The sequence below is a fragment of the Oncorhynchus mykiss genome, chromosome 1 (assembly GCF_013265735.2).
Source record: "Oncorhynchus mykiss isolate Arlee chromosome 1, USDA_OmykA_1.1, whole genome shotgun sequence".
NCBI classification, from domain to species: Eukaryota; Metazoa; Chordata; class Actinopteri; order Salmoniformes; family Salmonidae; genus Oncorhynchus; species Oncorhynchus mykiss.
The window spans coordinates 67,441,387-67,468,191 of record NC_048565.1 but is presented as its reverse complement, the minus strand read 5'-3'; the positions used below and the strand labels follow the sequence as shown (position 1 = coordinate 67,468,191).

At 43.2% G+C, this 26,805-nt stretch overlaps 3 protein-coding genes across 7 annotated transcripts in view; 2 read left to right on the top strand and 1 right to left on the bottom strand.

The window, feature by feature from the left end:
• The window catches only part of ninl (ninein-like), a 52,788-nt gene extending 31,037 nt beyond the window's left edge, over positions 1 to 21,751 (top strand). For 3 of the 4 annotated variants that reach the window (XM_021608877.2, XM_036983326.1, XM_021608870.2), the window contains exons 9-28: positions 2,649 to 2,785; positions 3,351 to 3,491; positions 3,634 to 3,808; positions 4,267 to 4,377; positions 5,095 to 5,184; positions 6,096 to 6,240; positions 6,539 to 6,607; positions 6,702 to 6,826; positions 8,864 to 9,231; positions 12,040 to 13,551; positions 14,093 to 14,197; positions 14,347 to 14,416; positions 14,610 to 14,894; positions 15,073 to 15,186; positions 15,277 to 15,423; positions 15,557 to 15,706; positions 18,290 to 18,403; positions 18,704 to 18,913; positions 20,680 to 20,793; positions 20,881 to 21,751. In XM_021608877.2, coding sequence (XP_021464552.2) covers positions 2,649 to 2,785; positions 3,351 to 3,491; positions 3,634 to 3,808; positions 4,267 to 4,377; positions 5,095 to 5,184; positions 6,096 to 6,240; positions 6,539 to 6,607; positions 6,702 to 6,826; positions 8,864 to 9,231; positions 12,040 to 13,551; positions 14,093 to 14,197; positions 14,347 to 14,416; positions 14,610 to 14,894; positions 15,073 to 15,186; positions 15,277 to 15,423; positions 15,557 to 15,706; positions 18,290 to 18,403; positions 18,704 to 18,913; positions 20,680 to 20,793; positions 20,881 to 21,072 — 4,374 coding nt within the window. In that variant the 3' untranslated portion in view covers positions 21,073 to 21,751. The remainder of the gene's footprint in view (positions 1 to 2,648; positions 2,786 to 3,350; positions 3,492 to 3,633; positions 3,809 to 4,266; positions 4,378 to 5,094; positions 5,185 to 6,095; positions 6,241 to 6,538; positions 6,608 to 6,701; positions 6,827 to 8,863; positions 9,232 to 12,039; positions 13,552 to 14,092; positions 14,198 to 14,346; positions 14,417 to 14,609; positions 14,895 to 15,072; positions 15,187 to 15,276; positions 15,424 to 15,556; positions 15,707 to 18,289; positions 18,404 to 18,703; positions 18,914 to 20,679; positions 20,794 to 20,880) is intronic. The other variant, XM_021608893.2, reaches the window with a different exon arrangement.
• On the bottom strand, positions 21,699 to 24,486 carry gins1 (GINS complex subunit 1 (Psf1 homolog)). Its single transcript, XM_021608956.2, has 7 exons — positions 24,151 to 24,486; positions 23,300 to 23,364; positions 23,058 to 23,156; positions 22,839 to 22,929; positions 22,625 to 22,741; positions 22,304 to 22,378; positions 21,699 to 22,209 (listed from the first exon to the last, which is right to left on the bottom strand). Exons 1-7 carry the CDS (start codon positions 24,223 to 24,225, stop codon positions 22,141 to 22,143), a joined length of 591 nt encoding a protein of 196 aa, XP_021464631.1. The 5' UTR covers positions 24,226 to 24,486; the 3' UTR covers positions 21,699 to 22,140.
• abhd12 (abhydrolase domain containing 12, lysophospholipase) overlaps positions 24,422 to 26,805 on the top strand; it is a 28,032-nt gene continuing 25,648 nt past the window's right edge. The window contains exons 1-2 of one of the 2 annotated variants that reach the window (XM_021608942.2): positions 24,422 to 24,555; positions 25,186 to 25,360. In XM_021608942.2, coding sequence (XP_021464617.1) covers positions 25,188 to 25,360 — 173 coding nt within the window. In that variant the 5' untranslated portion in view covers positions 24,422 to 24,555; positions 25,186 to 25,187. Of the gene's footprint in view, positions 24,556 to 24,916; positions 25,361 to 26,805 lie in introns of those variants that run through there. The other variant, XM_021608934.2, reaches the window with a different exon arrangement.

Below are 26,805 nucleotides of genomic sequence, written 5' to 3'. Positions count from 1 at the left end.
TTCCACCTGCTAAATCTATGAGGTTAAAATGCCTATTTACTCTGTTCCATCTGAATGTGCAGTCCACTGTCTGATCAGCCCCACCCAGGCAATGTATAAACTTGATATCCACTATAAAAAGCATCTAAACATTACCTCACATTTCTTTTAGACTAACATTTAGTTTTCAAAAGCAGAGATTTGTATGAACCTTGCTGTCTGTCTCACTGACATTTGCAACCTTGTTTCAATATTAAAATTAGATCTCCAGCTGTCCCATAGTAATGAACGTGTTGGGAGTTGGTACGAGACAAACAGGCAGGCAGCGTTTCTCAGCCAGTCGAAATCATGAATCAGCTGGCATCATTTTTATGGATATATACAAAGAAATGTCAATTGAAAAAAGGTCAAACGAAGTGCAGTCTTTACAGCTTCCATGTTTGAAGTGATTGTGTTAGCTGTGTTCTTGGCTAGCTCTTCTGAACAACAGTGTCCTGACGAGAGGGCACATTTGATTTGCCAGGCGAAATCGCGCCTCATTAGATCATTGTTATGGATGTATCGAAATAAATGGCACTAGAAAACAGCTTCAACAAATGCAAATGCTGCTAATGTTGTTGTTCTTTTTGACGTTTGACGTGACAGTAAGTTAGCCGTAGATGGCTGGCTAGCAAGCAACTGATAAGAACGTTGCCAGCCAATATGGCAATGGAACATTTAGAGCGAACTACTGAGTCGCGTACATAGATACAGAACAAAAAGACTGAACGACTGGGTCGCATCTCTGGCAACCGATTCAATAGAACGGACGACCAGCCGGCTTGGGTAGCAACCCAAGATTTGTGTCGAGACTATATCTTGTGGAAGGATGAAATAGAATGATTAAATTAATCTCAATAACGTTTTAAGTTAAAGTATGTTAATCGGTATTTGAATGTGTTGGTAACCTGTTGTATAAAAGTGAAAATGCCCTCGAAGCCGGTGTTTGGAGGATATATTGGCACGGCTTCTCGGGCATTATCACTTAAATGAAGAAGGCTGCAAGGTTTCCCATTTCATCATTTTGATAAAAACAAGTTACATAAACTGTATTTCTGACTCCTTTAGGGGCATATCTCCTTCCTGTGTGTAAAATGTGTAATAGGAGTAGAATTGAGATTGTGAGTTCCAGTTACATGTAGCGGATGGTCTTTTGGTTTAGATTACATGCTGTGGTGTAGAACCATAATCTATGGAACACTGCCGACAAAAGGCCCTAGCTAGACACACTCTAGTTACATTACGTGTTACTGAAATAATCCTCTTGTAAATCTGACACATTTTGTTGCATGAGGATGAACTGAACTTTGACCTGAATTTATATTTACCATACACCAGTTGTCAAAACACCAACATCATTTATAAATGTTGCGTATGCACAAAATATGCCCGAAAACAAGCGTGCGCCTGTTTTCATGCAAAAGTTTGCATTTATAAAAACCGAACTTGACGTGAGAATTTGCTTATCCTCCCGCAATCTTTAGACCATGTGTACACACAGTTTCTTGTGGCTGAAGTATTGCATTGCAAGAAGGCAAAAGTAGCCTTGTGCAGGAATACACAACACTTTTTTTCATAACAAAAAACAGGTTGCTAAAAATAATAACATGCAATAATTTGCAGTTAGTGAGAATCTATTTATTTGGTCTTTGCATTCTAAAATCATTAGAAATAGGCCTTCTTTTCCCATTATTTATTACATTTCCATGATCAGTGGAGAATAAATTCCTCACCTTTTCTGACTGATGGTTTCGTACTCGCGAAATAGCCTAGAGGCCTACAAAAAGTTAGGATAGGCTACCCGTCGTCTCATGTGCCTCAGTTGGTAGAGCATTGTGCTTGCAACGCCAAGATTGAGGGTTGTGGGTTCAATTCCCACATGCTCTGGATAAGAGCGTGTACTAAAATGTAGAAACGTCCCATCTCTCATTTAATTTGACCCACTTCACAGTAGTAAATAGATAGGCTATTTCAAGTATTTTGCTCTTTGCGATCCAATGTGCAGTTCGAAGGTAGACCAGACGGTTCACCTTTTCCATTGAGGTATGTAGGCGACATCTGAATACTGTAATTTCACATATCTCGAGTAAATATTTCATTTATTAACATAATGCATATATTATAATCATTGCAGAATACATTCTACATCTTTTCTGGCCATGATGAGTTGCCCAGCCAGAACCCGGACTCTGGCTGGGCCAGATGTTTTGCTTTGTCATTATGGGGTAATGTGTGTAGATTGATCAGGGGGGGAAAAACGATTTAATCCATTATAGAATAAGGCTGTAACATAAAAAAATTCGGAAAAAGTCAGTGGGTCTGCATTATTTTCGAATGCATTGTATAATGCTCGTTCACACAGGCACATATCTGGTTTATAACATGTATATGTATGGTGTTAGCCAAATGTATACATCTCCATATATTTGTGAGCATGCAATCTTTTCAGAAATGGCGCACGCAGATATTTAGTGTAAAATATGGTTATAAATTAGGCCCCTGGTCCTGGAGAGCTACAGGGTTGCAGGCTTTTGTTCCAACCCTGCAGTAAAATAAGGACCAGGTTTGATGATTAGGTGACCACTGCCATAAATTTGTCAGTTGACCTCATGCTGTTCTATCCCCTCCAGACTTTGGACTTTCCCCTGGAGGAGCGAGTCAGTCTGGCGGAGCTCACCCTGGCCCTGGACAATGAGCTGCTGGTCAGCGGCAACGGCATCCACCAGGCCGCTCTCATCTCTTACAAGAACGAGATCCAGTTCCTCCAGTGAGTCTTTTGTTTGATTCTGTATACTTTTGGTACTGCATGCTTCTATGGACTCTATAGAGGTTATGGTCAAAGGCACTTTAGTGCATCCTCTGGATTCATTTCCTGTGTGAGCCAATGACCTTAAACTGAGACCAAATCATTTACATCAACTATTTTTATTGATTTCATGGTCAATAATTGCTTTAGGGGGAATCATTGGTTCAACTTCACACTGTAATAATCACACAAAACCTGTAGCCTACATTTTACATCATGGATTTTTAGTTGATAGTTTATTAGTATGTCTCCACCTAGAGGTGAGAGATGTTGATGCTTTCATATTGTTTATTGTAACAATCATTGCCTTGTTGGTTTACTGACCAACTTTGGAACCATAATACTGCATTCTTTCAGTAAGTATTAATTTGTCAATATTAAACTGCTGTGGTCTGCCTTTTTTTATTCTTTGTGCATAATGTACATAGAATAACTGGTGTTAATGTGAGTCCTCCATGATCAGATCATTCTGGTGAGTGTTGTACTTAGGTCCATGCTCATTGTCTGTCCGCTGTCTGTCCCTCAGGGTCCTAGCAGACCAGGCGTGTCAGGAAAGGGACAAGGTCAAGGCCGACCTGGAGTGGGCCGACAAGAGAAACCTCCAGCTGGTCAGAGAGGTGGATGACAGGCACGCCACTATTGAGTCACTGAATGAAACCAAAATCAAGTAAGACCTTCTCTTCCTTCTCACCTCCATATTATTCTGTATGTTAGACTGATGTGATGGTTGGAAAATCTTGCTTGACTGGTTGTGTATTGTCATGCGTGGGGGATGGAACCTTTTACATAAACTTCCCTCTGATTGGCAGGGGTCTGGAGCAGGAGTTCCGGTATAGGCTAACGGCCCTGCGCAGTGAATCGGAGCAGGAGAGCGAGGTCTTGCTGCAACAGGTGGAGCGTGAGCGGGCCAAGCTCGAAGAGGAAGTGGAGGTCTTACATGCACAGGATGCCAGTCTGCAGGAGGAAATCTGTAATGCCACCCAGGTGACAAGCACTATAGATACACACTGTGAGGTTTCTACAATGATAAAGGAGTACTCGGAATACAGGCGATTGCTTGACCAACCCGCCTAAAAGATTCCTTGAGCTTAACCTCTATTTGATTTCACTTCATAAGAGGCTCCTCGTGCTTTTGAATGCACGTCTTTTGTATGAGTATAAACTAGTTAAGTTTCTGCAAGCAGTTTGTTTTCATCTCCATCCCAGTCTCCTCTCTAGAGACCTCAAAAGAGAGGATTAGATTAGTTCATGTGATTTTGTTTTTTTGCCTTCCTGCTTGCAACATCCATGCTCTATACCCACTTGCCCACGGACAACCAACGAATGCCAGACTCCTGCTTAGCTTCGTAACAATCCCCCATCGTCAGTACCCCACAGTGTTGCTGTGGATATCTTAAAGTGGTATCGTATCACTCTCAATAACCCTCCCTCTGGGCTAACAGGAGAACCACCGTTTGGAGGAGGAGGGCAGTGTTCTGAAGGGGAAGCTGTCAGATGCAGAGAACACCATCTCCAAGCTGCAGAGAGACCTGGACCAGCTCCTACTAGACAAGGTGAGAGGGAACTATGTGAGGATGGGCTTGATGTAGGGTGACCGGATTTAAAATTCCCAAATGCGGGACAGTGTAGCCTATACATGAATGTTTTTTTCAGGCCGCACCCCTCAGGGAATGTAAACAGTTAGGAAGTGGAAACTTTTAAAATGGGATTGAGTGAAGTAGCAGCAAATATGTTAAATTAGCAACTAATGAGCATGGAGAGTTTTATGAAATTACCTTTCAGTCTAATATGGCAATTTACGTACTTTTGTAGCTCTTCATTAGACGCACGCGTTTTGGAAGTACTGGTAGTTAACTGTCCTCTCTCCAAGTTTATTTGGAATTTAGCCCAAAAAGATTTCACAAATGGGATTGGTTGACAATATGATATTGGCCTACGTCTATCAGCTCTCAACAATGATTGGAGAAATGTTTTAACATCACCAGCACCACATCCTTATGATATATCTTGTCATAAGCGCAAGGTGACTTCAGAAAAGACCGGTTGGAATGAATATTCTCATTAAATGAATAGGAAATCTGACTGTTTTAATTTGTTGATCAAAAGCGGGACAAAGGGCCAAAATGCAGGACTGTCCCGCACAATCCGGGACATGTGGTCACCCTAGCGTGATGATGTCCTGCTGTGGCAACTCATCCCTCAGGGAGTGAGGAGTGCGGTTTTGCCAGGAATGAATGATTGAGGGTTTCCGTTTTGTTTGGCTGACACAGTTTGGGAGCCTGGATCCGAACAATACAGGACTGCTGAACCAGGAGGAGCGCGTCTCTGAGATCATCAAGGAGTACGAGCTGCAGTGCCGGGTAAGAGTGTGTGTGTGTGTTGGGCCTTCCAAGTGGCGCAGTGGTCTAAGGCCCTGCAACACAGTGCTAGCTGTGCCATTAGAGATTCTGGGTTCGAGTCCAGGCTCTGTTGTAGCCGGCCGCGCCCGGTAGACCCATGGGTAGACCCATGGGGCGGTGCACAATTGGCCCAGTGTCGTCCGGGTTAGGGGAGGATTTGGCCGGCAGGGATGTCCTTGTCCCATCGCGCACTAGCGACTCCTGTGGCGGGCTGGGCGCAGTGCACGCTGACACGGCCTTCCGGGTTAAGTGGGCATTGTGTCAAGAAGCAGTGTGGCTTGGTTGGGTTGGGTTGGTTGGGTTGTGATTCAGGGGACGCACGCCTCTCCCGAGTCTGTTTGGGAGTTGCAGCGATGAGACAAGACCAATTGGATACCATGAAATTGGGGAGAAAAAGGGGGTCAAAAAAATAAGAAAGGTTGTGTGTGTTTAAATAATCATGCCTTGCGTGGAACCCCCAAGGGCGCTCGACCTGGTTTACCTTTCACAATTTTCCAAAACATAGTGCAGTAATTAGTTATACACATTAGTTATGCACATTCATGATTTATTTATGTCAAACTATTTTTTAAAACTTTTTGTTTACTTGCCCGGACAGAGCCGAGAGCTGTTTTTGAGTGTGTTAATGACAATCCTCTTGATTTATCCAAACGCCTCCCATTTTGGGAAACTAGAAAGTGAAGGTGAGCGTGTGTTGTTCTAGGTTCACAGAATTTGTGATGCAGTGTGGTTTGAATAGCATGTGCGTGGCAGTGAGGACATTGTGACTAATACTGCTCTATCTTTATACTATTTCTGCTGTGCTTTGCTGTGTTTGTTATGTATGTTTGTCGGAAGTATTGCATGTTAAATGACACGTCTTTGTCTCACAGGAGCTGCGGGACCGGAATGACGAGTTGAACTCTGAGGTGGAGATGTTAAAGAGTCAGGGGATGGGGAGGCGACCCAGACGGGCAAGAGACACGTCCACACACGCTTGGTCCAGCCGACGATCACTGACCACTGAGTCTGACTCTGGTAAATCCCACTCATAGCCCTAAGCCATATACTGTGTTCACCCGATTTGTCCCTAGAATTGATACTCGTGCCCTGATTAGAACATATATTTATTTATTTAAACATACAGTATATGGGCCGTGTCCTTGGAGGACTGAAAGGCCCCTCCTATCTCTCTTCCCCACCCATGTATGCACATACACACCCTCTTTCACACACACCCTCTCATTTCTCCACTCAGTCCCACTCCAGTTACACTGACAGTTTCACTTTAGCCACTGACCTACTCTCTACAGTAATCTTATCCATTGTGCTTCAGATGACCCTGAGATGAAAATAGGTGTATCTCCCATTGCTAGCAAAAAGCTACAAGTGGCCAATAAGAATGGTAAGAATTGGAAACATCAATCATTTTTTCCCTCTCTGTAAAAACCTGTTGGGTTTGACTCGCCACCTTGGTGTTTTTATTTCTGTTCCTTCAGGCCTGGGTTGTCTGGAGAGTCTGCCAGGTCCGGTTGTGAGCATTGAGACAGAGATGGCCATGGAACAGTTTAAGGAGAGGCACAGCCAGGAGGTGCAGGACCTGAAGATTGAGTTAGAGACCAAGGTAGAGGAGGCATTCTGATATGCATGCTCACATTAGGTTTTAATATTTTCAAGAAACTACACATTTTCCTTCCTGAGAAAATTGCAAGAAATTACGGGCTTCCCGGTATTCCCGTTCAAACCGGAAGTGCTATTTAAAAGCTATAATACCAGCGGAAAAAAATCTGACATGATTATACCACTATATTGGAGAAATAGACACATGAATCTAACGGTTTCTTGTTGTCTTTGTTGCAATTCAATCAACTCAGTTCTCTCGAAGTCACCACACTATTTAATTGATGTAGCCTAGTTAACAGGTGTATGACGCACTGTTGGCCAACTGGTAAAATATTATGAGGTTATTACAGTCTACTGAAAATTACATTTGTTTTAGCCTACCTTTGACTGAAAGATGGAGCTTGGTCATTTTCTCTCCCCTTACAACTGTCTATCGGTGAAATTTGGGAAGGTTGTGGCTGTTTTGACTGTTTTTACAGCCATTTTGTCAGAGCGGACTTGCGAAAGTATTCACCCTCCTTGGCATTTTTCCTGTTTTGTTGCATTACAACCTGTAATGTAGATAACAAACAAACAAAATAATGTGCATAGGCTATAGGCCGTACCTGTTAACTTAGATTTTCTCCGATGAAGTGGTCTCTCATAACGCGCAGTGCTTACATTCTTCCCAGATAGGCGGTTTTTGATCTTCGCCACAAATTGGCCACAGACTGAGAAGACTCTCTTGGTCTCCATGGAGGTGGCCTGGATCGTTGCGAGTGCCTCAAACATGTATTTTGACCCATCTGTTTCCTCCTTAGAGAGGATTTTCAGTAGGTCGGTTTTGCATTTGGCCTCGTTGGCAATCATTTTTGTCAAACTTTGCCCCACAGACAAAACTAAAAATGCAACAATTTCAAAGATTTTATTGAGTTACGGTTCATATAAGGAAATCAATCAGTCAATTAAAATAAATAAATTAGGGCCTAATCTATGGATTTCATGACTGGGAATACATATATCATGCTGGAACATGAGGTCTTCTGCAAACCCACAGTTTCATGAGCTGTCCGGGTGGCTGGTCTCAGACGATCCCGCAGGTGAAGAAGCCAGATGTGGAGATCCTGAGCTGGCGTGGTTACACGTGGTCTGTGGTTGAGGCCGGTTGGACGTACTGCCAAATTCTCTAAAACGACGTTAGAGGCGGCTTATGGTAGAGAAACGTTCAATTCTCTGGAAACAGCTCTGGTGGACATTCCTGCAGTCAGCATGCAAATTACATGCTCCCTCAAATCTTGAGACATCTGTGGCCTTGTATTGTGTGACTTCACATTTTAGTGGCCTATTTTTGTCCCCAGTACAAGGTGCACCTGTGTACTGATCATGTTCAATCAGCTTCTTGATATGCTACACCTGTCAGGTGGATGGATTATCTTGTCAAAGTAGAAATGCTGACTAACAGGGATGGAACCAAATTTGAGAGAAATAAGATTTTTGTGCGTATGGAACATTTCTGGGATGTTTTATTTCAGCTCATGAAACATGGGACCAACCCTTTTATATGTTGCGTTTATATTTTTGCTCAGTGTAAAAAAAGCAGATAGGCCAACCATTAGTGACTTTGTAAGTAAATACGGTAGGCTACAACAACACACCCTGAGCATTGATTATTGATCATGCAGATAGCAGAGCAGGCCGTATGATGACAGATTTAGACTTTGCACATAATTTAACATTTACATTTTATTTCACTCTGTTCATAGAAATAATTTATAATTGACTGGTTTCTCACTATCATTTATCCCGGGAAAAGATGGGTTTGGGCGGGAAATTCCAGTAAAGCTCGGTAACCCGGTTCCCGCCATTAAACCCTAGCTCACACGTTTTTGTATAGTTTTGATTACCATCTCCTATTTTTGTATGTGAAATTGAAAGGTCCAAAATTGTTGGCAATTTGAGTGACACTAGATGTACTGAAGTTAGTTCAGTATTTACATGGGAGGCCCATTTTTCTAATTCTGGGATAGCCTTGAACCACCTCATCATCCTCGCCTCACAGGTGAACTTCTACGAGCGCAGCCTGGAGCTGATGCGACGGAACATGGAGGTGGAGAGGAAGGACATCTCTTCGGGCTTCAAGGTGGAGATCAGTGAGCTGGAGGAGCAGAAGGCCCAGGCTGAGGAGCAGGTTAAGAGGCTAAGGGAGGCAGTGGAGAAGCTGCAGACCGAGTTACAGAGCAGCTCCAGGGGCCTGAGAGGGCCAGGCTGGGGCGCTGACCAGGAGAGAAGGGCCCAGCGTGAACAGGCTGAGCTGGAGCAGAACTATGCCCGGGAGATCAGTAACCTGGTCCAAAGACTGACCTCTGAGAAAGACCAGCTAGAGGCTGAGCTGAAGCTCAAGATGGACCAAGAGTTGCTGCTCGTAAGGTGAGTGTGGCCAGACTATCCTCCTCCCCAGGGCTGTCTTCTGAAATTAAAACAAATTAATTTCAAGTTCACATTCTTGTGTAGGTTGGCTCCCGGTTTTGCATTCAATTTTTTTTAACATTTTTTGTGCCAACTGTAACTTTTGCATGAGTCCCTTTAACTCCATAACATATACACTGGACTTACACAACAATGGTGTGTGAGCTGGGACTGGTGTACGTTGTGTGTATGTATTTACACTTAATGTACAAAACATTATGAACACTCTTACCATTTTCTATTTTTTACTTAACACTTTTTTGGGGGTTAAGGGCTTGTAAGTAAGCATTTCACTGTAAGGTTGAATTTGTTGTATTTGGCGCATGTGACAAATTTGATATGACACACTGAAGACTGACCAGATGAATCCAGGTGAAAGGTATGATCCCCTATTGATGTTACTTGTTAAATCCACTTCAATCAGTATAGATGAAGGGGAGGAGAGAGGTTAAAGAAAAATTAAGCCTCGAGACAATTGAGACATGGATTGTGTATGTTTGCCATTCAGAGGATGAATGGGCAATACAAGACATAAAGTACAATTGAATGGGGTATGGTAGTAGGTGCCAGGCACACCTGTTTGTGTCAAGAACAGCAACACTGCTGGGTTTTTCAAGCTCAACATTTTCCAGTGTGTATCAAGAATGGTCCACCACACAAAGAACATTCAGCCAATTTGACACAACTGTGGGAAGCATTGGCGTCAACATGGGCCAGCATCCCTGTGGAATGGTTTTGACACCTTGTAGAGTCAATGCCCTGACAAATTGAAGCTGTTCTGAAGGCAAAAAGGGGGTGCAACTCAAGGTGTTCTTAATGTTTTGTCCACTCAGTGTATGTGCGTGTGTATATATACAGTACCAGTCAAACATTTAGACATACCTACTCATTCAAGGGTTTTTCTTTATTGTTACTATTTTCTATATTGTAGAATAATAATGAAGTAATAATATGATGAAATAACACATATGGAATCATGTTGTTAAAAAAAAAAGTTAAACAAATCAAAATATATTTTAGATTTAAGATTCTTCAAAGTAGCCACCCTTTGTCTTGATGAAAGCTTTGTAGAAAAATAAAGAAAATCCCTGGTATGAGTAGGCGTGTCCAAACTTTTGACTGGTATTGTACTGTGTGTATATACAGTACCAGTCAAAATTGTGGACACACCTACTCATTCCAGGGTTTTTATTTTTATTTTCTACATTGTAGAACAATAGTGAAGACATCAAAACTATGAAATAACACATATGGAATCATGTAGTAACCAAAAAAGTATTATTTTATAATTGAGATTCTTCAAAGTAGCCACCCTTTGCCTTGATGACAGCTTTGCACACTCTTGGCATTTTCTCAACCAGCTTCATGAGGTAGTCACCTGGAACGCATTGCAATTAACAGGTGTGCCTTCTTAAAAGTTAATTTGTGGAATTTCTTTCTTTCTCTCCCTAAGAAGTGAATGCGTTTGAACCAATCAGTTGTGTAGTGACAAGGTAGGGGTGGTAAACAGAAGATAGTCCTATTTGGTAAAAGACCAAGTCCATATTATGGCAAGAAAAGCTCAAATAAACAAAGAGAAATGACAGTCCATCATTACTTTAAGACATAAAAGTCAGTCAATCCGGAACATTTTAAGAACTTTGAACGTTTCTTCAAGTGCAGTCGCAAAAACCATGAAGCGCTATGATGAAACTGGCTCTCATGAGGACCGCAACAGGAAAGGAAAACCCAGTGTTACCTCTGTTGCAGAGGATAAGTTCATTAGAGTTACCAGCCTCAGAAATTGCAGCCCTAATAAGTGCTTCACAGAGTTCAAGTAACAGACACATCTCAACATCAACTGTTCAGAGGAGACTACGTGAATCAGGCCTTCATGGTCGAATTGCTGCAAAGAAACCACTACTAAAGGACACCAATAAGAATAACACTTCTTGGGCCAAGAAACATGAGCAATGGACATTAGACCAGTGGAAATCTGTCCTTTTGGTCTGATGAGTCCAAATTTGAGATTTTTGGTTCCAACCGCCATGTCTTTGTGAGACGCAGAGTAGGTGAACTGATGATCTCTGCATGTGTGGTTCCCAACGTGAAGCATGGAGGTATGATGGTGCTTTGCTGGTGACACTGTCAGTGATGTATTTACAATTCAAGGCCCACTTAACCAGCATGACTACCACCGCATTCTGCAGTGAAATGCCATCCCATCTGGTTTGCACTTAGTGGGACTATCATTTGTTTTTCAATAGGACAATGACCCAACACACCTCCAGGCTGTGTAAGGGCTATTTGACAAAGAAGGAGAGTTGGTGGAGTGCTGCATCAGATGACCTGGCCTCCACAACTACCTAACTTCAACCCAATTGAGATGGTTTGGGATGAGTTGGACCGCAGAGTGAATAGAAAAGGCGCCAACAACTGCTCAGCATATATGGGAACTCCTTCAAGATTGTTGGAAAAGCATTCCAGGTGAAGCTGGTTGAGAGAATGCCAAGAGTGCAAAGCTGTCTTCAAGGCAATAGGTGGCTATTTGAAGAATCTCAAATATAAAATATATTTTGATTTGTTTAACAGTTTTTTGGTTACTACATAATTCCATGTTTTATTTCATGGTTTTGATGTCTTCACTATTATTCTAAAATGTAGAAAATAGTAAAAAAATACAAATAAAAACTTGAATGAGTATGTGTCCAAACTTTTCACTCGTACTGTATATGTGTATGTATCTGTCTCTGTGTGCCTTGGTGAACAGTGTGTGTGCTATGTAATCAGGGAAGAGGCAGAGCAGCAGGTGTCTCAGATGAAGACTCAGCAAGGCGAGGCCCAGCGCAGCTTCATGCACCAGCTACGCTGTGAGCGCCTGCGGCTGGAACTGGAGCAGGAGAGGCACAGGGAGAGACTCCACAGTACAGAGAGGGCGGTTGAGGAGCAGGCCAGGATCTGCAGCCGGTCCGCTGTGGAGAGGAAGAGGCTGGAGGAAGGGCACCAGGAGGAAGTCCGGCAGCTGAAAGAGCACATAGCCAGTTTGCAGGAGCAGGCAGATCTGACCTCCGATAGGCAGAAGTCACTTATACAGCATTGTCAGTTAGAGGTGAAACTAGAGCACTATCAAACACAGTGCAGTCAGTTAGAGGCTGAACTGGAAGAGACTTGCGATCGGTGCAGTCAACTAGAGGCCAAACTGGAAGTGGTTTGTGCCCAGCTGGAGCTGGAGGAACGCACTGTGTGTCTGGAGTCTGAGGCTTTGACCGAGCGTCTGACCTCTGAACAGCATGATGTAGAGGAGGAACTGGGGTTGGTGAGGGATAGAGAGCGAGAGATCCTTAGTGAGGTGTCTCAGCTAAGAGAGGAGCTGCATAGTCTACGGTCTGAATATATGACACTTCTTCAGGACAAGGAAATGATGGCGGAGAACTGTAGCAGTTTGTCCAGCACCTTCCTACAACAGCAAGCTCAGCTGAGGGCCAAAGAGGAAGACACGGATACCCTGAGGGGGGAGTTGGAGAGGGCACGGGAGGCTCTGAGAAATGAAGTTGAACGATGCTCAAGGCAGACTGCTGAGCTGGACTCCCAGAAGACGGACAGAGCGAAGCTGATGGAGGAGCTGAGAAAACACAGAACAACTGTTGACTGTCTACAGTCAGATCTTGACTGTGTCACTGAGGAGTTAAACCAGTGGAAGAGGGCAGAGAAGAGTCTACAGGAAGCATTGAGGCTGGAACAAACCCAGGTCATGGAGATCAAATCCACCCTGGACCTGGAAAGGGAAGAGATGGGCTGTCTGGGCCAGGAGAACGCCCACTACATCCGCCTGGCAGACCAACTCTCCAACCAGATCGTAGAAATGGAAATGGAATCATCCAAACTCCAAGACCACATCCACCAGCTGAATGCCCAACTGGTTGAAATGTCCAACCTAGTTTCTGATCTCAGGACCCAGCTAGAGGCCAAATTCACAGAAGTAGACCACCTTGAATCAGATATAAAGCAGACTGCAGGTCTGGTAGAGATAGCGGAAGCCCTGTCCAATAAGCACTATAGGGAAGAGGAGCTGCTGAACACCCAGCTGGAGACCAAGGAGAGAGAGCTGTGCTCCCTCAGAGGAAAGGCTGGCAGCAGCACCACAGTCCAGCTGCAGCAGGCCCTGCTGTCCTCTCAGGCAGAGGTCCACAGGTTGGAGGAGGACTTTGAGTGGGAGAAGGGCAGGATGAAGGAGCAGCTGGTGGAGATGGAGAAGCTGGTCATGGCTCTGGAGATGGTGATGGATCCTACCAGTCCACACAGGTTTGTGACGTGCAGGCCTGTTGCCGGAAATCAAACCAAACCAACCTTCAAATGACTAACCTCCACCTGCCTTGAAACATTCCAATGTGTTTCTGCCCCAAACATGTTGGCTGAAATTTGAATGACTAATTGCAACCGATCTGCTCTCATCTGAAAGAGATCCTCACCTTTTCTCCTCACAAACCTTCTCCAAGTGTTTAACCTTCTCTAAACCTTAACACTTTAATTGTCTGGAATGCATTAACAATTTTCTGTCTCTCTAGCGGCATGATTTTCACCTAGGTGCATGATATTAGATTTAATTTGTCTGACTAACATTATTTTATATCATTGAATGTTTGTTTGTCTAAACCAGTGTCCATTTTACTTTCGCCACATAAGTGCATTGATTTCACCCAGAGTTTCATCTGGAACTCAAATGTTTGCTTCAAATTATAAATGCCTCTATCAAATCAATCTCCAGATAAATATTATGTTTAAATATCTTCCAGATTAAAATGCCTTTGAGGAAAAACTCCTATGTAAACTATTTCAACTCTAGTTCTCAGTTAGATGAGGTGAACTGTGAGAACAGTGCTCTGAAGGACAGACTGGCCATGTTACAGCAGGATGTCCAGAGAATGGAGGAAGAGATCGTCAAGAAGAAGTAAGCTGATCCGTCAGTAATGTGTTGCTGTGAGATAATGTTAAATTCAGATATGGTTTACAAATGTATGTTACAGAAGGGGTTGTTATTTAAGATGTATTCTGTCTTCACAGCTATTAATCATTCCGTTCCGTCTTTGATTTCACCAGAAAGAAACTGGACGAAGTGGAGCAGGAACACGAGAAGAACAGGGAGAAGCAGGAGAGACTTCACAAAGAGGTTTGTTTTCAATCGTTTTCCATTTCACTATAATCACCCTGCATAGTTCAACTGACCCTTTTAGCCTGATAGATTTTAATAGCCTACATTTGATCATTGGACACATGATCATTCTCTCAATCACCCGAGGTCACTGCATAGTGATGAGCAATCCCAGTCTGATAAACCCTTCATCCATTCCCTTCCCTCTCAGAACGCCAAGTACCAGGAAGAGGTGCTGGACCTGAGAGCCCACAACCTGCAGCTGAGCGGCGTGAACGCTGAGCTTAGCTCCCGTCTCCGTGCCGACCAGGGGGCGGTCCAGATGCTGACGGAGAGGCTGGCGCAGGTGTCCCGGGAGCAGGAGGAGGGGGCGGCCACAGCCAGGCAGCTCCAGGAGACCTCCACCCAGCAGGAGAGGGAGAGACTCCACCTGCAGGCAGCCTGGCGGCACGACAAGGAGCTGCTGGAGAGAGAACTCCACACCATCAAGGAAAAGGTGTGTGTGTGTATATATAGGGGACTTTTGGGACAGTTGTGGTAGAGTTTTCCATTGTCTAGATACTATATTTTGGTCTATGGGAAATTGAAGTTTGTGAGAATTTTCTTGGTCAGCATTTTTAATGAATGGGCCTCATTTATGTATCTTGGTTCTTAAATGTCTTGTTTGCTCTTAGCTCCAGTGTTTATCAGAGGTGGAGTCCTCACTGACCAGCCTGACCCTGAAGCACCAATGGCTGGAGCAGGATAAGGAGAGGCTGCTGAGGGAGGTGGAGGAGAGGACCCAGAAGGTGAGAGAAGGATGTACTTGGCTATTGCAACTCTGTTCAGTCAGTTTCCTCTGACTGAATATGTATGAATTATGATGTTATTGTTTTCAGGTTGAGAAGCTCCAAGAGTCTCTTCTCTCTGTGGACTCCCAGGTGGAGCTGCTTCGCTCCCAGCTCCAGGCAGTGGATCAGGAGAAGAATGGCCAGACCCAGGAAGTAGCCAACCACCAGAGGATGATACAGGATGCCCAGGACAAGGTAGGTGACATACTAACGACGAAAACAATAGAAATGTCTGCTCACTGTTTGCTGGTCCTGAATGTGATCTTTAATGAAGTGTTGTGATACATTAGCACTTTGACTGACTTCATTGTTGTCTGCTGATCATCAGGTAAAGGAGCTGGAGGCCAGCATGGGCAGGCTAAGCAGGGAGAAGGAGCAGCTGCGTCTGGCCCAGAAACAACATGAGGAGGAGGCCACTATGGCCCTACAAAAGGAGTGCCAGAGCCTGCGCCTCCAAAACCAGGAGCTGCTCCACAGGGTAGAGCTACGTTACTTGCTCTTAAAGCCATAGCCACGGGATGTAGGGGTGCTGGAGGTGCTGCAGCAGCCCCTTGTAAATTGGAATATATTTTGCCAAAATTACACTGGACAAAAATATAAACGCAACATGCTAATCTTTCTCTGATTTTTACTGAGTTACAGTTCATATAAGGAAATCAATAAATTGAAATGAATGAATTAGGCCCTAATCTATGGATTTCACATGACAGGGAATACAGAGGCCGTCTCTAGCTAACTAATGTAGCTAATTAGCCAGCTAATCTCTGTAGCTAGCCAGCAAGCTAGAAAGCAACGCTAAAGAGATGGCAAAGCATAAAAATGAAAATGCATTTATGAAGCCTAGAAACATGTTCCTCACACACTAGGAACGTATTTCCTCCAATTTTATAACGAAAAGGTGCCTCAGTCCCAAAACACAAGTTTTCTGGAGACTTATGGGAGGAACGTGTGATAACGTCGTCCACTGCATGGCTTTCGGTAGCCTGATTTCATCCAGACTAAAGAGAAATATGCACACAATGCATCCCTGACCACCACCTGAAGTGGTCAGCCACTTCAGACCACAATTGGTCACCCAATCAGACCACAAAGTGACTAGACCGTCTTTTCAATGCTATCTTATTCTGATAGCAGAAGTCGCATTGAAGTGTCAAATGTAGACATGAACAGATATGCATCTGTTGGTCACAGATACCTTAAAAAATATATGGGGCATGAATCAGAAAACCAGTCCTCTTCAATGGCTGTGTAAAATTGCTAGATATTGGCGGAAACTGGAACACGCTGCCGTACACATCGATCCAGAGCATCCCAAACAGCTCAATGGGTGACATGTCTGGCGAGTATGCAGGCCATGGGAGAATTGGGACATTTTGAGCTTCCAGGAATTGTGTATAGATCCTTGCGGCATGGGGCCGTGCATTATCATGCTGAAACATGAGGTGATGGCGGTGGATGAATGGTACGACAATAGACCTCAGGATCTCATCACGGTATCTCTGTGCATTCAAACAGCCATCGATAAAATTCAATTCTGTTCACCACATTGACATCAGGAAACGGCTCACCCACGCGACGCCATACACTCTTTATGCCAGTACAGTTGAAACCGGGATTCATCCGTGAAGAGCACACTTCTCCAGTGTGACAATGGCCATCGAAGTTGAGCATTTGCCCACTGAAGTCAGTTACGACTCCAAACTGCTGTCAGGTCAAGACCCTGGTGAAGACGACGAGCATGCAGATGAGCTTCCCTGAGACGATGTCAGACAGTTTGTGCAGCAATTCTTCGGTTGTGCAAACCCAGTTTTATCAGCTGTTCGGGTAGCTGGTCTCAGACGATCCCGCAAGTGAAGAAGCCGGATGTGGAGGTCCTGGGCTGGCGTGGTTCCCACTTGGTCTTCGTTTGTGAGGCCAGTTGGACGTACTGTCAAATTCTCTAAAATGACTTTGGAGGCAGCTTATGGTAAAGAAATGAACATTCTCTGGCAACGGCTCTGGTGGACATTGCTGCAGTCAGCATGCCATTTGCACACACCCTCAAAACTTGAGACATCTGTGGCATTGTGTTGTGTGACAAAACTGCACATTTATGAGCTGCCTTTTATTGTCCCCAGTACAAGGTGCACCTGTGTAATGATGAATCCATCCACCTGACCGTTGTGGCATATCTTGGCAAAGGAGAAATGTTCACGAATAGGGATGTAAACCAATTTGTGGACAAAATTTGAACGTTTTTTTGTGTATATGGAACATTTCTGGGATCTTTTATTTCAGCTCATCAAACATGGAAACAACACTTTACGTTTATATTTTTGTTCAGTATGTAGTATTTCTTGTTTGTACATAAATAGATCAAATTCTAAATACTACACCAGATACTATAATTTAGCCATAGAGGACCAATAGCTAGCTTCTTTAAAAAAATAGCTGTGGTGGATTGTTTTTAAGCATAAATGCAACTACAGCCTGCAACTTGGGCAGTGCGTGGCAAATATGTTTTATTTTATTTAACCTGGCAAGTCAGTTATGAACAAATTATTATTTACAATGACGGCCAAACACGGATGACACTGGCCCAAACCCGGATGACACCGCCCTATGGGACTCCCAATCACTGCCGGTTGTGATACAGCCTGGATTCAAACCAGGGTGTCGGTAGTGACACCTCTAGCACTGAGATGCAGTGCCTTAGACCGCTGTGCCACTCGGGAGCCCAATATCAGCTGATTGTTGAGTTGCGGCTTTCAGTGAACAGCAGGTAAAATTGGCCTTCTATTTCAAAATACAATCACTGGAAAACACAGTTTGGAAATCAAATATCTACTGCTAAAAAGAGAAGACTCTAATCTGCCAAATGACGTAGAATTCCATGAAAATAGGCCCATATTTTTTCAGACCTCTTCAAATAATGAAGCCTTTGGGCTGATCCTTGAATGTGCGCTCTGTTGAGTTAAATCTTACTGTTAGTCTGCAAATGCGGTCACTGATGCTTGCATGCAATGCTTTATTTTCAAGGTGAATTATTTTTGAAGTGGTTGTTGTGCTTTGTTTCCTTCAGGTGTATCAGCTGCAGGGCCAGGATGTGGAGGTTCAGAGTCTGACCGAGGAGTGCCTGACTCTAAAGAACAAACAGACACAGCTGGAGACTGCCAGGGCAGAGGCACAGGATCAGGTGACTAATTCAAACATTTTGGTCAAATAATTGATAAATATAATTCTAAACTGAATGCAGGTTTGCCAATTCAAACTCAAATTGAGCAACTAACACCATGGTACAAATGTGCACTAATCCAGGCTTGCAGAAATTCATTTCATGAACATTTCCAAACTCCATATCCTATTGAGTCTATCAGCGTGTTTGAGGGGATCAGTTTGAGCAAGAATAGTTTGGGGTGCTAGGCTATTAGTGGCTCACTGTACAGTCTGACTACAATGTAGTTGATTCTCAAACACACACTGTTTTATGGTGCAGGCACTGATGGTGGACACAGCCTTGACACTAGCCCAGGCCCAGCATGTCCAGGAGCTGCAGCAGTTGAGGGAGCAGGCAGGCCTGGGTTCCATGGAGCAGCTGGCACACTTTCAAGCCCAGCTGGCAGATGAGAAGCGCAGGGGGAAGAAGCTGCAGCAGACCCTCCGCACACAGGCCCAGCAAGCCAGCACCCAGATAGGCCTGCAGCAGGTAGTGTACAGGATGCACCCAATCCAGCCACTGGTTACAGTTCAATAGGCATGATTTGCACCCTTTCAGACTTCTCAGAAGAATCAACCATAGTTTAACACAGAACTAAAAGTGATCCATAAATGTACAGTTGAAGTCCGAAGTTTACATACACTTAGGTTGGAATCATTAAAACTCGTTTTTCAACCCCTCCACAAATTTCTTGTTAACAAACTATAGTTTTGGCAAGTCGGTTAGGACATCTACTTTGTGCATGACACAAGTAATTTTTCCAACAATTGTTTACAGACAGATTATTTCACTTATAATTCACTGTATCACAATTCCAGTGGGTCAGAAGTTTACATACACTAAGTTGACTGTGCCTTTAAACAGCTTGGAAAATTCCAGAAAATTATGTCATGGCTTTAGAAGCTTCTGATAGGCTAATTGACATAATTTGAGTCAATTGGAGATGTACCTGTGGATGTATTTCAAGGCCTACCTTCAAACTCAGTGCCTCTTTGCTTGACCTCATGGGAAGATCAAAAGAAACCAGCCAAGACCTCAGGAAAATAATTGTAGACCTCCACAAGACTGGTTCATCCTTGGGAGCAATTTCCAGATGCCTGAAGGTACCACTTTCATCTGTACAAACAATAGTATGCAAGTATAAACACCATGGGACCACGCAGCCGCCATACCGCTCAGGAAGGAGACTCATTCCGTCTCCTAGAGATGAATGTACTTTGGTGCGAAAAGTGCAAATCAATGCCAGAACAACAGCAAAGGACCTTGTGAAGATGCTGTAGGAAATAGGTACAAAAGTATCTATATTCACAGTAAAACGAGTCCTATATCGATATAACCTGAAAGGCCGCTCAGCAAGGAAGAAGCCACTGCTCCAAAACCTCCACAAAAAAGCCAGACTACGGTTTGCAACTGCACATGGGGACAAAGATAATACTTTTTGGAGAAAATGTCCTCTGGTCTGATGAAAAAAAAATGGAACTGTTTCGCCATAAAGACCATCGTTATGTTTTGAGGAAAAAGGGGGAGGCTGGCAAGCCGAAGAACCCCAACCATGAAGCACGGGGGTGGCTGCAGGAAGGACTGGTGCACTTCACAAAATAGATGGCTTCATGAGGAAGGACAATTATGTGGATATATTGAAGCAACATCTCAAGACATCAGTCAGGAAGTTAAAGCTTGGTCGCAAATGGGTCTTTCAAATGGACAATGACCCCAAGCATACTTCCAACGTTGTGGCAAAATGGCTTAAGGACAACAAAGTCAAGGTATTGGAGTGGCCATCACAAAGCCCTGACCTCAGTCCTATAGAACATTTGTGGGCAGAACTGAAAAAGCATGTGCGAGCAAGGAGGCCTACAAACCTGACTCGGTTACACACGCTCTGTCAGGAGGAATTGGCCAAAATTCACCCAACTTATAGTGGGAAGCTGGTGGAAGGCTACCCAAATTGTTTGACCCAAGTTAAACAATTTAAAGGCAATGCCCAAATACTAATTGAGTGTATGTAAACTTCTGACCCACTGGGAATGTGATGAAAGAAATAAAAGCTGAAATAAATAATTTGCTTTACTATTATTCTGACATTTCACATTCTTAAAATAAAGTGGTGATCCTAACTGACCAAAGACAGGGATTTTTTACTAGGATTAAATGTCAGGAATTGTGAAAAACTGAGTTTAAATGTATTTGGCTAAGGTGTATGTAAACTTCCAACTTTTACGTGCTGTAAGTGCTGGCTCTCTGTTTGTGCTCAGGAGCAATATGAGAAGGTGATAGGGAACATGCAGGAGGGGATGGAGGGGGTGGAGACCAAGCTGAGGAGTGTGCGCAAGATGCTACAGGAGAAGGTCAACCAGCTGAAGGAGCAGGTCAGTTTACCATTCATACAAGACAAATGGCAGAGAAACATGCCCTGAAAAGCTGACTGTATTTCATTGTCCCTGTCCCACCCACAGCTGGCGAAGAATGCCAAGTCAGACATCATGCTGAAGGACCTGTATGTGGAGAACTCCCAGCTGATGAAGGCACTGCAGGTCACTGAGCAGCGACAGAAGAGTGCAGAGAAAAAGAACTTTGTCTTAGAGGAGAAGATTACAGCCCTCAACAAGCTCCTTCGTAAGATCACCCCTGCCTCCCTCTCTGCGTAGCAGTTCCCTGCTACTCAGAACAACGCTACTCCCCAAAAGACATTGACAACTGTGAAAGACCTCTTAAGTTTCCTTCCCTTAACCTTATTATTGGATGACCATCCCAATGAAACATTGATGCGTAATGTGGCAGGTGGTCCACAATGATTCTGTAAAATCCATAACAAAATCACTGTGTCACAACTCCCTCGTGGGATGGTGGGTTTGATTGCACACAATTAGCACAAGTTATTTGGGTAAGTGGAACAGCACAAGACTTAAGTGTTTTCAGCCACCAGGGTATTATGCATGTACTTTATTTTTTGTGTATATATTTTTTTATTGAGGTTAACGCAAGACTCATTTTTTTTGTGAAGGTCAATCAAAGTTCACATGAAGTATTTTATTCGGTCTCTGCAGAGGCAGGCAGTATGTTAGGTTACAGACTATCCTCCAGCATCATGCTGTGTTGGTAGGTCTGAGAGTCGATTAGATGTATAATGGGACCAATGGTATAACATTCCAGTTTGATCATCAAACACACTCAAGGTACTGAATTTAACGTTAAGTCTGTCAGACTGTAGGAGATGAATGGTACTGTATGTGAAAAGGCTGAATCCTAATTTAATCACAAAATGAATCAAAGAAAGGGTTTAGCAACTTTTAATGAAGTGTTCTTTGTGGTATTTTAAATTACCAACCAAAAGCACAGTATTTACAAATGTAAAGTTTTGATACATCTGCACAATGTTCAATCCTCAAGCACTGCTGTACAGTCAAACCTTTTAATTCCTAAACTATTTGAGTACTAAAAAAGATTGTTGCGACAATGTCTTGTCAATCGAACAATGTAAGTAGGTAATTATTGTAAAAACACTAACATGCAAGCTATGGATTTGTTATGCACTACAATCACTCCACAATTAAAGTAAAACAGAACTGACCCAGTAATAAATCACCTACAGATAAGTGTATTTGAATTAATTATTGTTTTAAAGATCTTTTTCAAAATAGCATCACCTTATGCATTGTCTCACTTAAATGGATAATCCTCTGAAAAAAAAAGGTAATATAGTTCTGGCAATTGATTCAAGACATGATGTGCTCCAAGACCCCCTGGCGAATCAACTGCTCACACTTCCATCGTGGCAGGAAGTGCTGCGGAGACAAGAGTGACTCATGTTCAATTCTTTACACAATGTGCAAGTATAGTGATGGTTTTCACATATAATACTTTTTCTTTTTTTTATACCTGACTGTTTTTCTTCAGAAGAATGATGGTCCCGTCGTCTATTTCAAACTCGCCATGATCTTTTAAACAGCGCACCTATGGAGAGAAATACATGGTGAGAAAAACTAAATGGCAAGAGGGTCAAATCAATAGAACATGACCAATATGTAAAAATATCTAAATGAAGACCAAAGGAAGGAGCACCTAATAGTCAAGGGTCTATGTGCTGCAGTTTGAATTAATTGATACAGTTGTTGACTAACGGCACAAGTGGTCCCTACCAACATTCACTTAGTCTCTGGTCAGGTCCTTGCGGGCATGCAGTTCCCTTGTGTATCTTACCTCAATGTACAAACTCTTTGGAGGCTTCATGTCCTGTGTTATGTCAAGTCCTTCCTCTCCTCCAAGTGACCTCATGAAGGTAGCCAGTGACTTCTTGTACTGGTTAAACCATTCCAACTATTCAAAATGAAACATGACATTTTAAGAGTCAGATGCCATCACCCTGCCATCTTCTGTCCAATTTGTTTCTTGCCTTTGAAAGAAAGAAACATACCTCTTCTGCACACATGTGGAAGCGGATGTTTGTGGGCAACACACTTCCGTACTCCCACCTCAAAGTCCGAATGCGTAGGAGCCTGTCATAGCTGAGGAGAGGAAATTAGCAATGATGTTGTCCTATCCTAAGAAACTATGAGATGGTCAGTGTAACTGTCAACAAAAACATTAGTAGTGATGATGAGCTCAAAATCAACTCATCACATCAGGCACTCACAGGTAGGCAGCGATGCAACGTTGGTTTCTCAGCAGACAGCAGTGACGGAACTTGATGGTTGGAATCAACTCACTTTTTCCCTCAGACTTGGCTTCATTGCTTTGAAGTGTGAAATAAAACGTATTTGTTAAAACCCACAAGGTAATTATTTCAGAACTCGATGGGAAAGAGACACATTCAAATATTCAATGAATACTCAAAGAGAATGTCAATGTGTGACAATGTTTAATGTCTTAACTCACACATCACTTTGATTCTGCTCATATAATGCTTTCATCTCCTCCAGCACCTGACGAATACCATCTTCCTGCAGAGAGCATATATGCAAAGAAGGTGTCAGTTAGTGAGCAGTAATAAAAGTCAAATGACCATGTAGTCAGTGGCATTATAACCAAATTGCTAACAATCAAACTGATCTAAACGTCTTCACTTTGTATTCATAATTTGGCTAGGTTGATGTTAGCTATTACTGAGTGAAACGCATTCTAGTGATGGCTGGCTAGGTTGATATTAGCTCTCAAGAACCCTAAGTCAGAAGAGCAGGGCAAGGAATAGGGCTGCACCATATGGGCAAATCATTTACTTGCGATTTGTTTTTAACCAAATATTGCGATAGAGATTTTACTTGCGATTTAGATCAAAACACTGTACTGTTGGAGTCATATAAATCAAAGTAGTATTTAAATCATATGGTTGGTGTTGTTTGGTATGACAACGAATGAAAAAGACAGGTACCGTATACGTTGTTGTGACAGAATAGGAACAAAGTGTTGGTTAGAGTTTCTCAGGGGACCCTTATTACATTAGAATTTACATTCATGGCGTAAAAAAAAATATGCAGCCTCTTGCACATGTCTATATAGCAATAGCGATGAAAATGCGATTAATTGTGCAGCCCTAAGGAGGTTGATATGGCTAAGCCAATAATAGTATGTTATGTGTGGCAGTTGGGTGTACTAGGTATCACGTGTCAAGACAGTGTTGACTCCTGCATCACTAGAGTAAACTAACAATCTAACTAGTTAGCAATTCCATCTGCACTAATGGCTACAAATCCAGTATATCTTTATAACCTGCTGAATGTGCCACTTACATTGAATGCAGGCAGTTGACCATCGCCCATCCGGTGAAGTTCTCTGATTATTTCGATTGCCTTTTCACAAAACATCTCTCTTGGTAAATATTGTTATAAATGAATAGGATACCGTATATCAAGTTAGACTTAACAGTAGGCTAAACCTTACACTCGCATTAAATTAGTGATTATCCTGTAATTATTTCACCGTATCTAGAATGATGTGAATAGTTACTGTCAGACAGCGGCTGAGTTTTCGCGGCAAAATGCTTTGTTATGATCACATAAGCGGAAACTATGGGTACCGATGAAAGACAAATTGTACCAACCCACCACACCTGCTGCTGTCACCGCTGGCGGACAGCACATTACCGGTGTCCTCGCTTGTCATGTTGTCAGTTTAATAAAAAAATAACAACAAAGGTATTGTATTTTTATCATTTTCATTTGATTAAAACCATAAATAGTATTTGCATTCGAATACAACAACAAACATCACGTTGTGTTGCTTAGCTAGCTAGTGTTTAACGCGAAACCACTTGCTGTCAATTTAGGTTAGCTAGTGGAGATAGTTTAGATGTCACAGTTCATATGTTAGCTAGTTCAATGTTGGAATATATGGGGGTTTATTCTGCAATACTATGTAGTTAGTTACTAGCTAGATAACTGAGGTGGTGGGTTTTGAAAAGTTGCTAGCTAGCTCTAAATGGCGAACTAGCTTTGTAGCTACATTTCCTTTAAAAAGATGGCGTACTGGTCTGCTCTGATTGGCTTAAATGGGAACCCAGGGGAAAGGTTGATTTGATCAGCTGGTCTCTGCAGATATCGGACTTCTACAAACAATGTAGCTAGCAAAAGTGCTGATAGTCAGCGGTGCTGGGGAGAAAACAACGGCACCCTGACCTCATCTTTACCCGGCTTCTTACCGAGAATTCGTTGCCAAACTACATCACCGGCGCTGCCTAGTATTGCTGTCAAATCAAATGCAATAGTGATAGACGGTGTTTCACATCCTTTGTCGCTTTTCTTTCACATTGTGCTTTTACATTTCAGTGATGCGAAAGCGAAATAACTCGCTCACCGTGGACCATGACAGCTCTTCCACCAACACATTGCTGGACAGCAGTCCGGATATAAACTACTGTCACAAGAGAGGGGAAGGGGTTCCTGAGCCTTGTGTACCATCTAGCTCGGAATCAGACAAAAAAATGGGCAGACCATTTCGAAGGTAAGAAACGTTTGCACCATGGAAGTCTAATAGGCAACCTACATTTATCCAGCCAGTACACTAATCTCATTACTGTGTTGTGGAAGATTGGGGGTTCAAGAATACAAATGTGTATTTAACAAACATACTTTAATTCAAGCTTCTACTCCAGGCAGGCTGACATGAGGACATATTCATATTTCAAGATTGTAATCACATTACGCCTGCACCTTTTGATTAGGTTATAGGAGGGACATTTCACTGTGAATACATTTTAAGTTATATGAAACAGTTATCCCTCTGCCTCCGGTCACACAGGTTTTACTGGATAACTTTAGTTGTCTTTTGTTAGGAGTGGAACTGCTTGGGGTGGGTGTGGAACGATGTACATACCGTAGGCACAGAGCTGTTGATATGCTGTTATCTGAGGATGGTGTTTTGAGTTACATCTTAAGACTTATGGGTATGCCCACATTACTTATGGGATTACTGTGTCTTCCAAGTGAATACTTTATAATCCCCTTATTATACACTACATGACCCAAAAGTTTGTGGACACCTGCTCATCGAACATTTCATTGCAAAATCATAGGCATTATTATGGAGTTGATCCCCGCCTTTGCTGCTAGAACAGCCTCTACTCTTCTGGGAATGCTTTCCACTAGATGTTGGAACATTGCTGCAGGGACTTGCTTCCACTCAGCCATGAGCATTAGTGAGCACAGGCGATTAGGCCTGGCTCACAGTCGGTGTCCCAATTCCTCCCAAAGGTGTTCGATGGGGTTGAGGTCAGGTCTCTGTGCAGGCCAGTCAAGTTCTTCCACACCAATCTCAACAAACCATTTCTGTATGGACCTCGCTTTGTGCACAGGGGCATCGTCATGCTGAAACAGGAAAGGCACTTCCCCAAACTGTTGCCACAAGGTCAGAAACAAAGAATTGTCTAGAGTGTCTTTGTATGCTGTAGAGTTAGGATTTCCATTCACTTGAACTAAGGGGCCTGAACCATGAAAAACAGCCCCAGACCATTATTCCTCCTCCATACTTTTACAGTTGGCACTATGCATTGGAGCACACAGTTGGCGTTCTACCGGCATCCGTCAAACCCAGATTTGTCCATCGGACTTCCAGATGGTGAAGCGTGATTCATCACTCCAGATGGCTGGAGAGCTTTACACCACTCCAGCTGATACTTGGCATTGTGCATGGTGATCTTAGCCTTCTGTGTGGCTGCTTGGCCATGGAAACTATTTCATGAAGCTCCTGACGAAACCGTTCTTATGCTGACGTTGCTTCCAGGGGCGGTTTGGAACTCAGTATTGAGTGTTGCAACCGAGGACACACTGTTTTTAAGCGCTTCAGCACTCGGTGGTCCCGTTCTGTGAGCTTGTGTGACCTACCACTTCACTGCGGAGCCGTTGTTGCTCCTAGACGTTTCCACTTCACAATAACAGCACTTAGAGTTG

What these genes read in the sequence shown, in the direction of transcription:
- gins1 (XM_021608956.2), bottom strand. Translation starts at nt 24,225, where the DNA reads ATGTTTTGTGAAAAGGCAATCGAAATAATCAGAGAACTTCACCGGATG. An exon ending in CGTTGCATCGCTGCCTACCT is followed by an intron (nt 22,930 to 23,057) that starts GTGAGTGCCTGA and finishes TCCTCTCCTCAG; the next exon opens with CTATGACAGGCTCCTACGCA. An exon ending in TTCTGAAGAAAAACAGTCAG is followed by an intron (nt 22,210 to 22,303) that starts GTATAAAAAAAA and finishes TTGTCTCCGCAG; the next exon opens with CACTTCCTGCCACGATGGAA.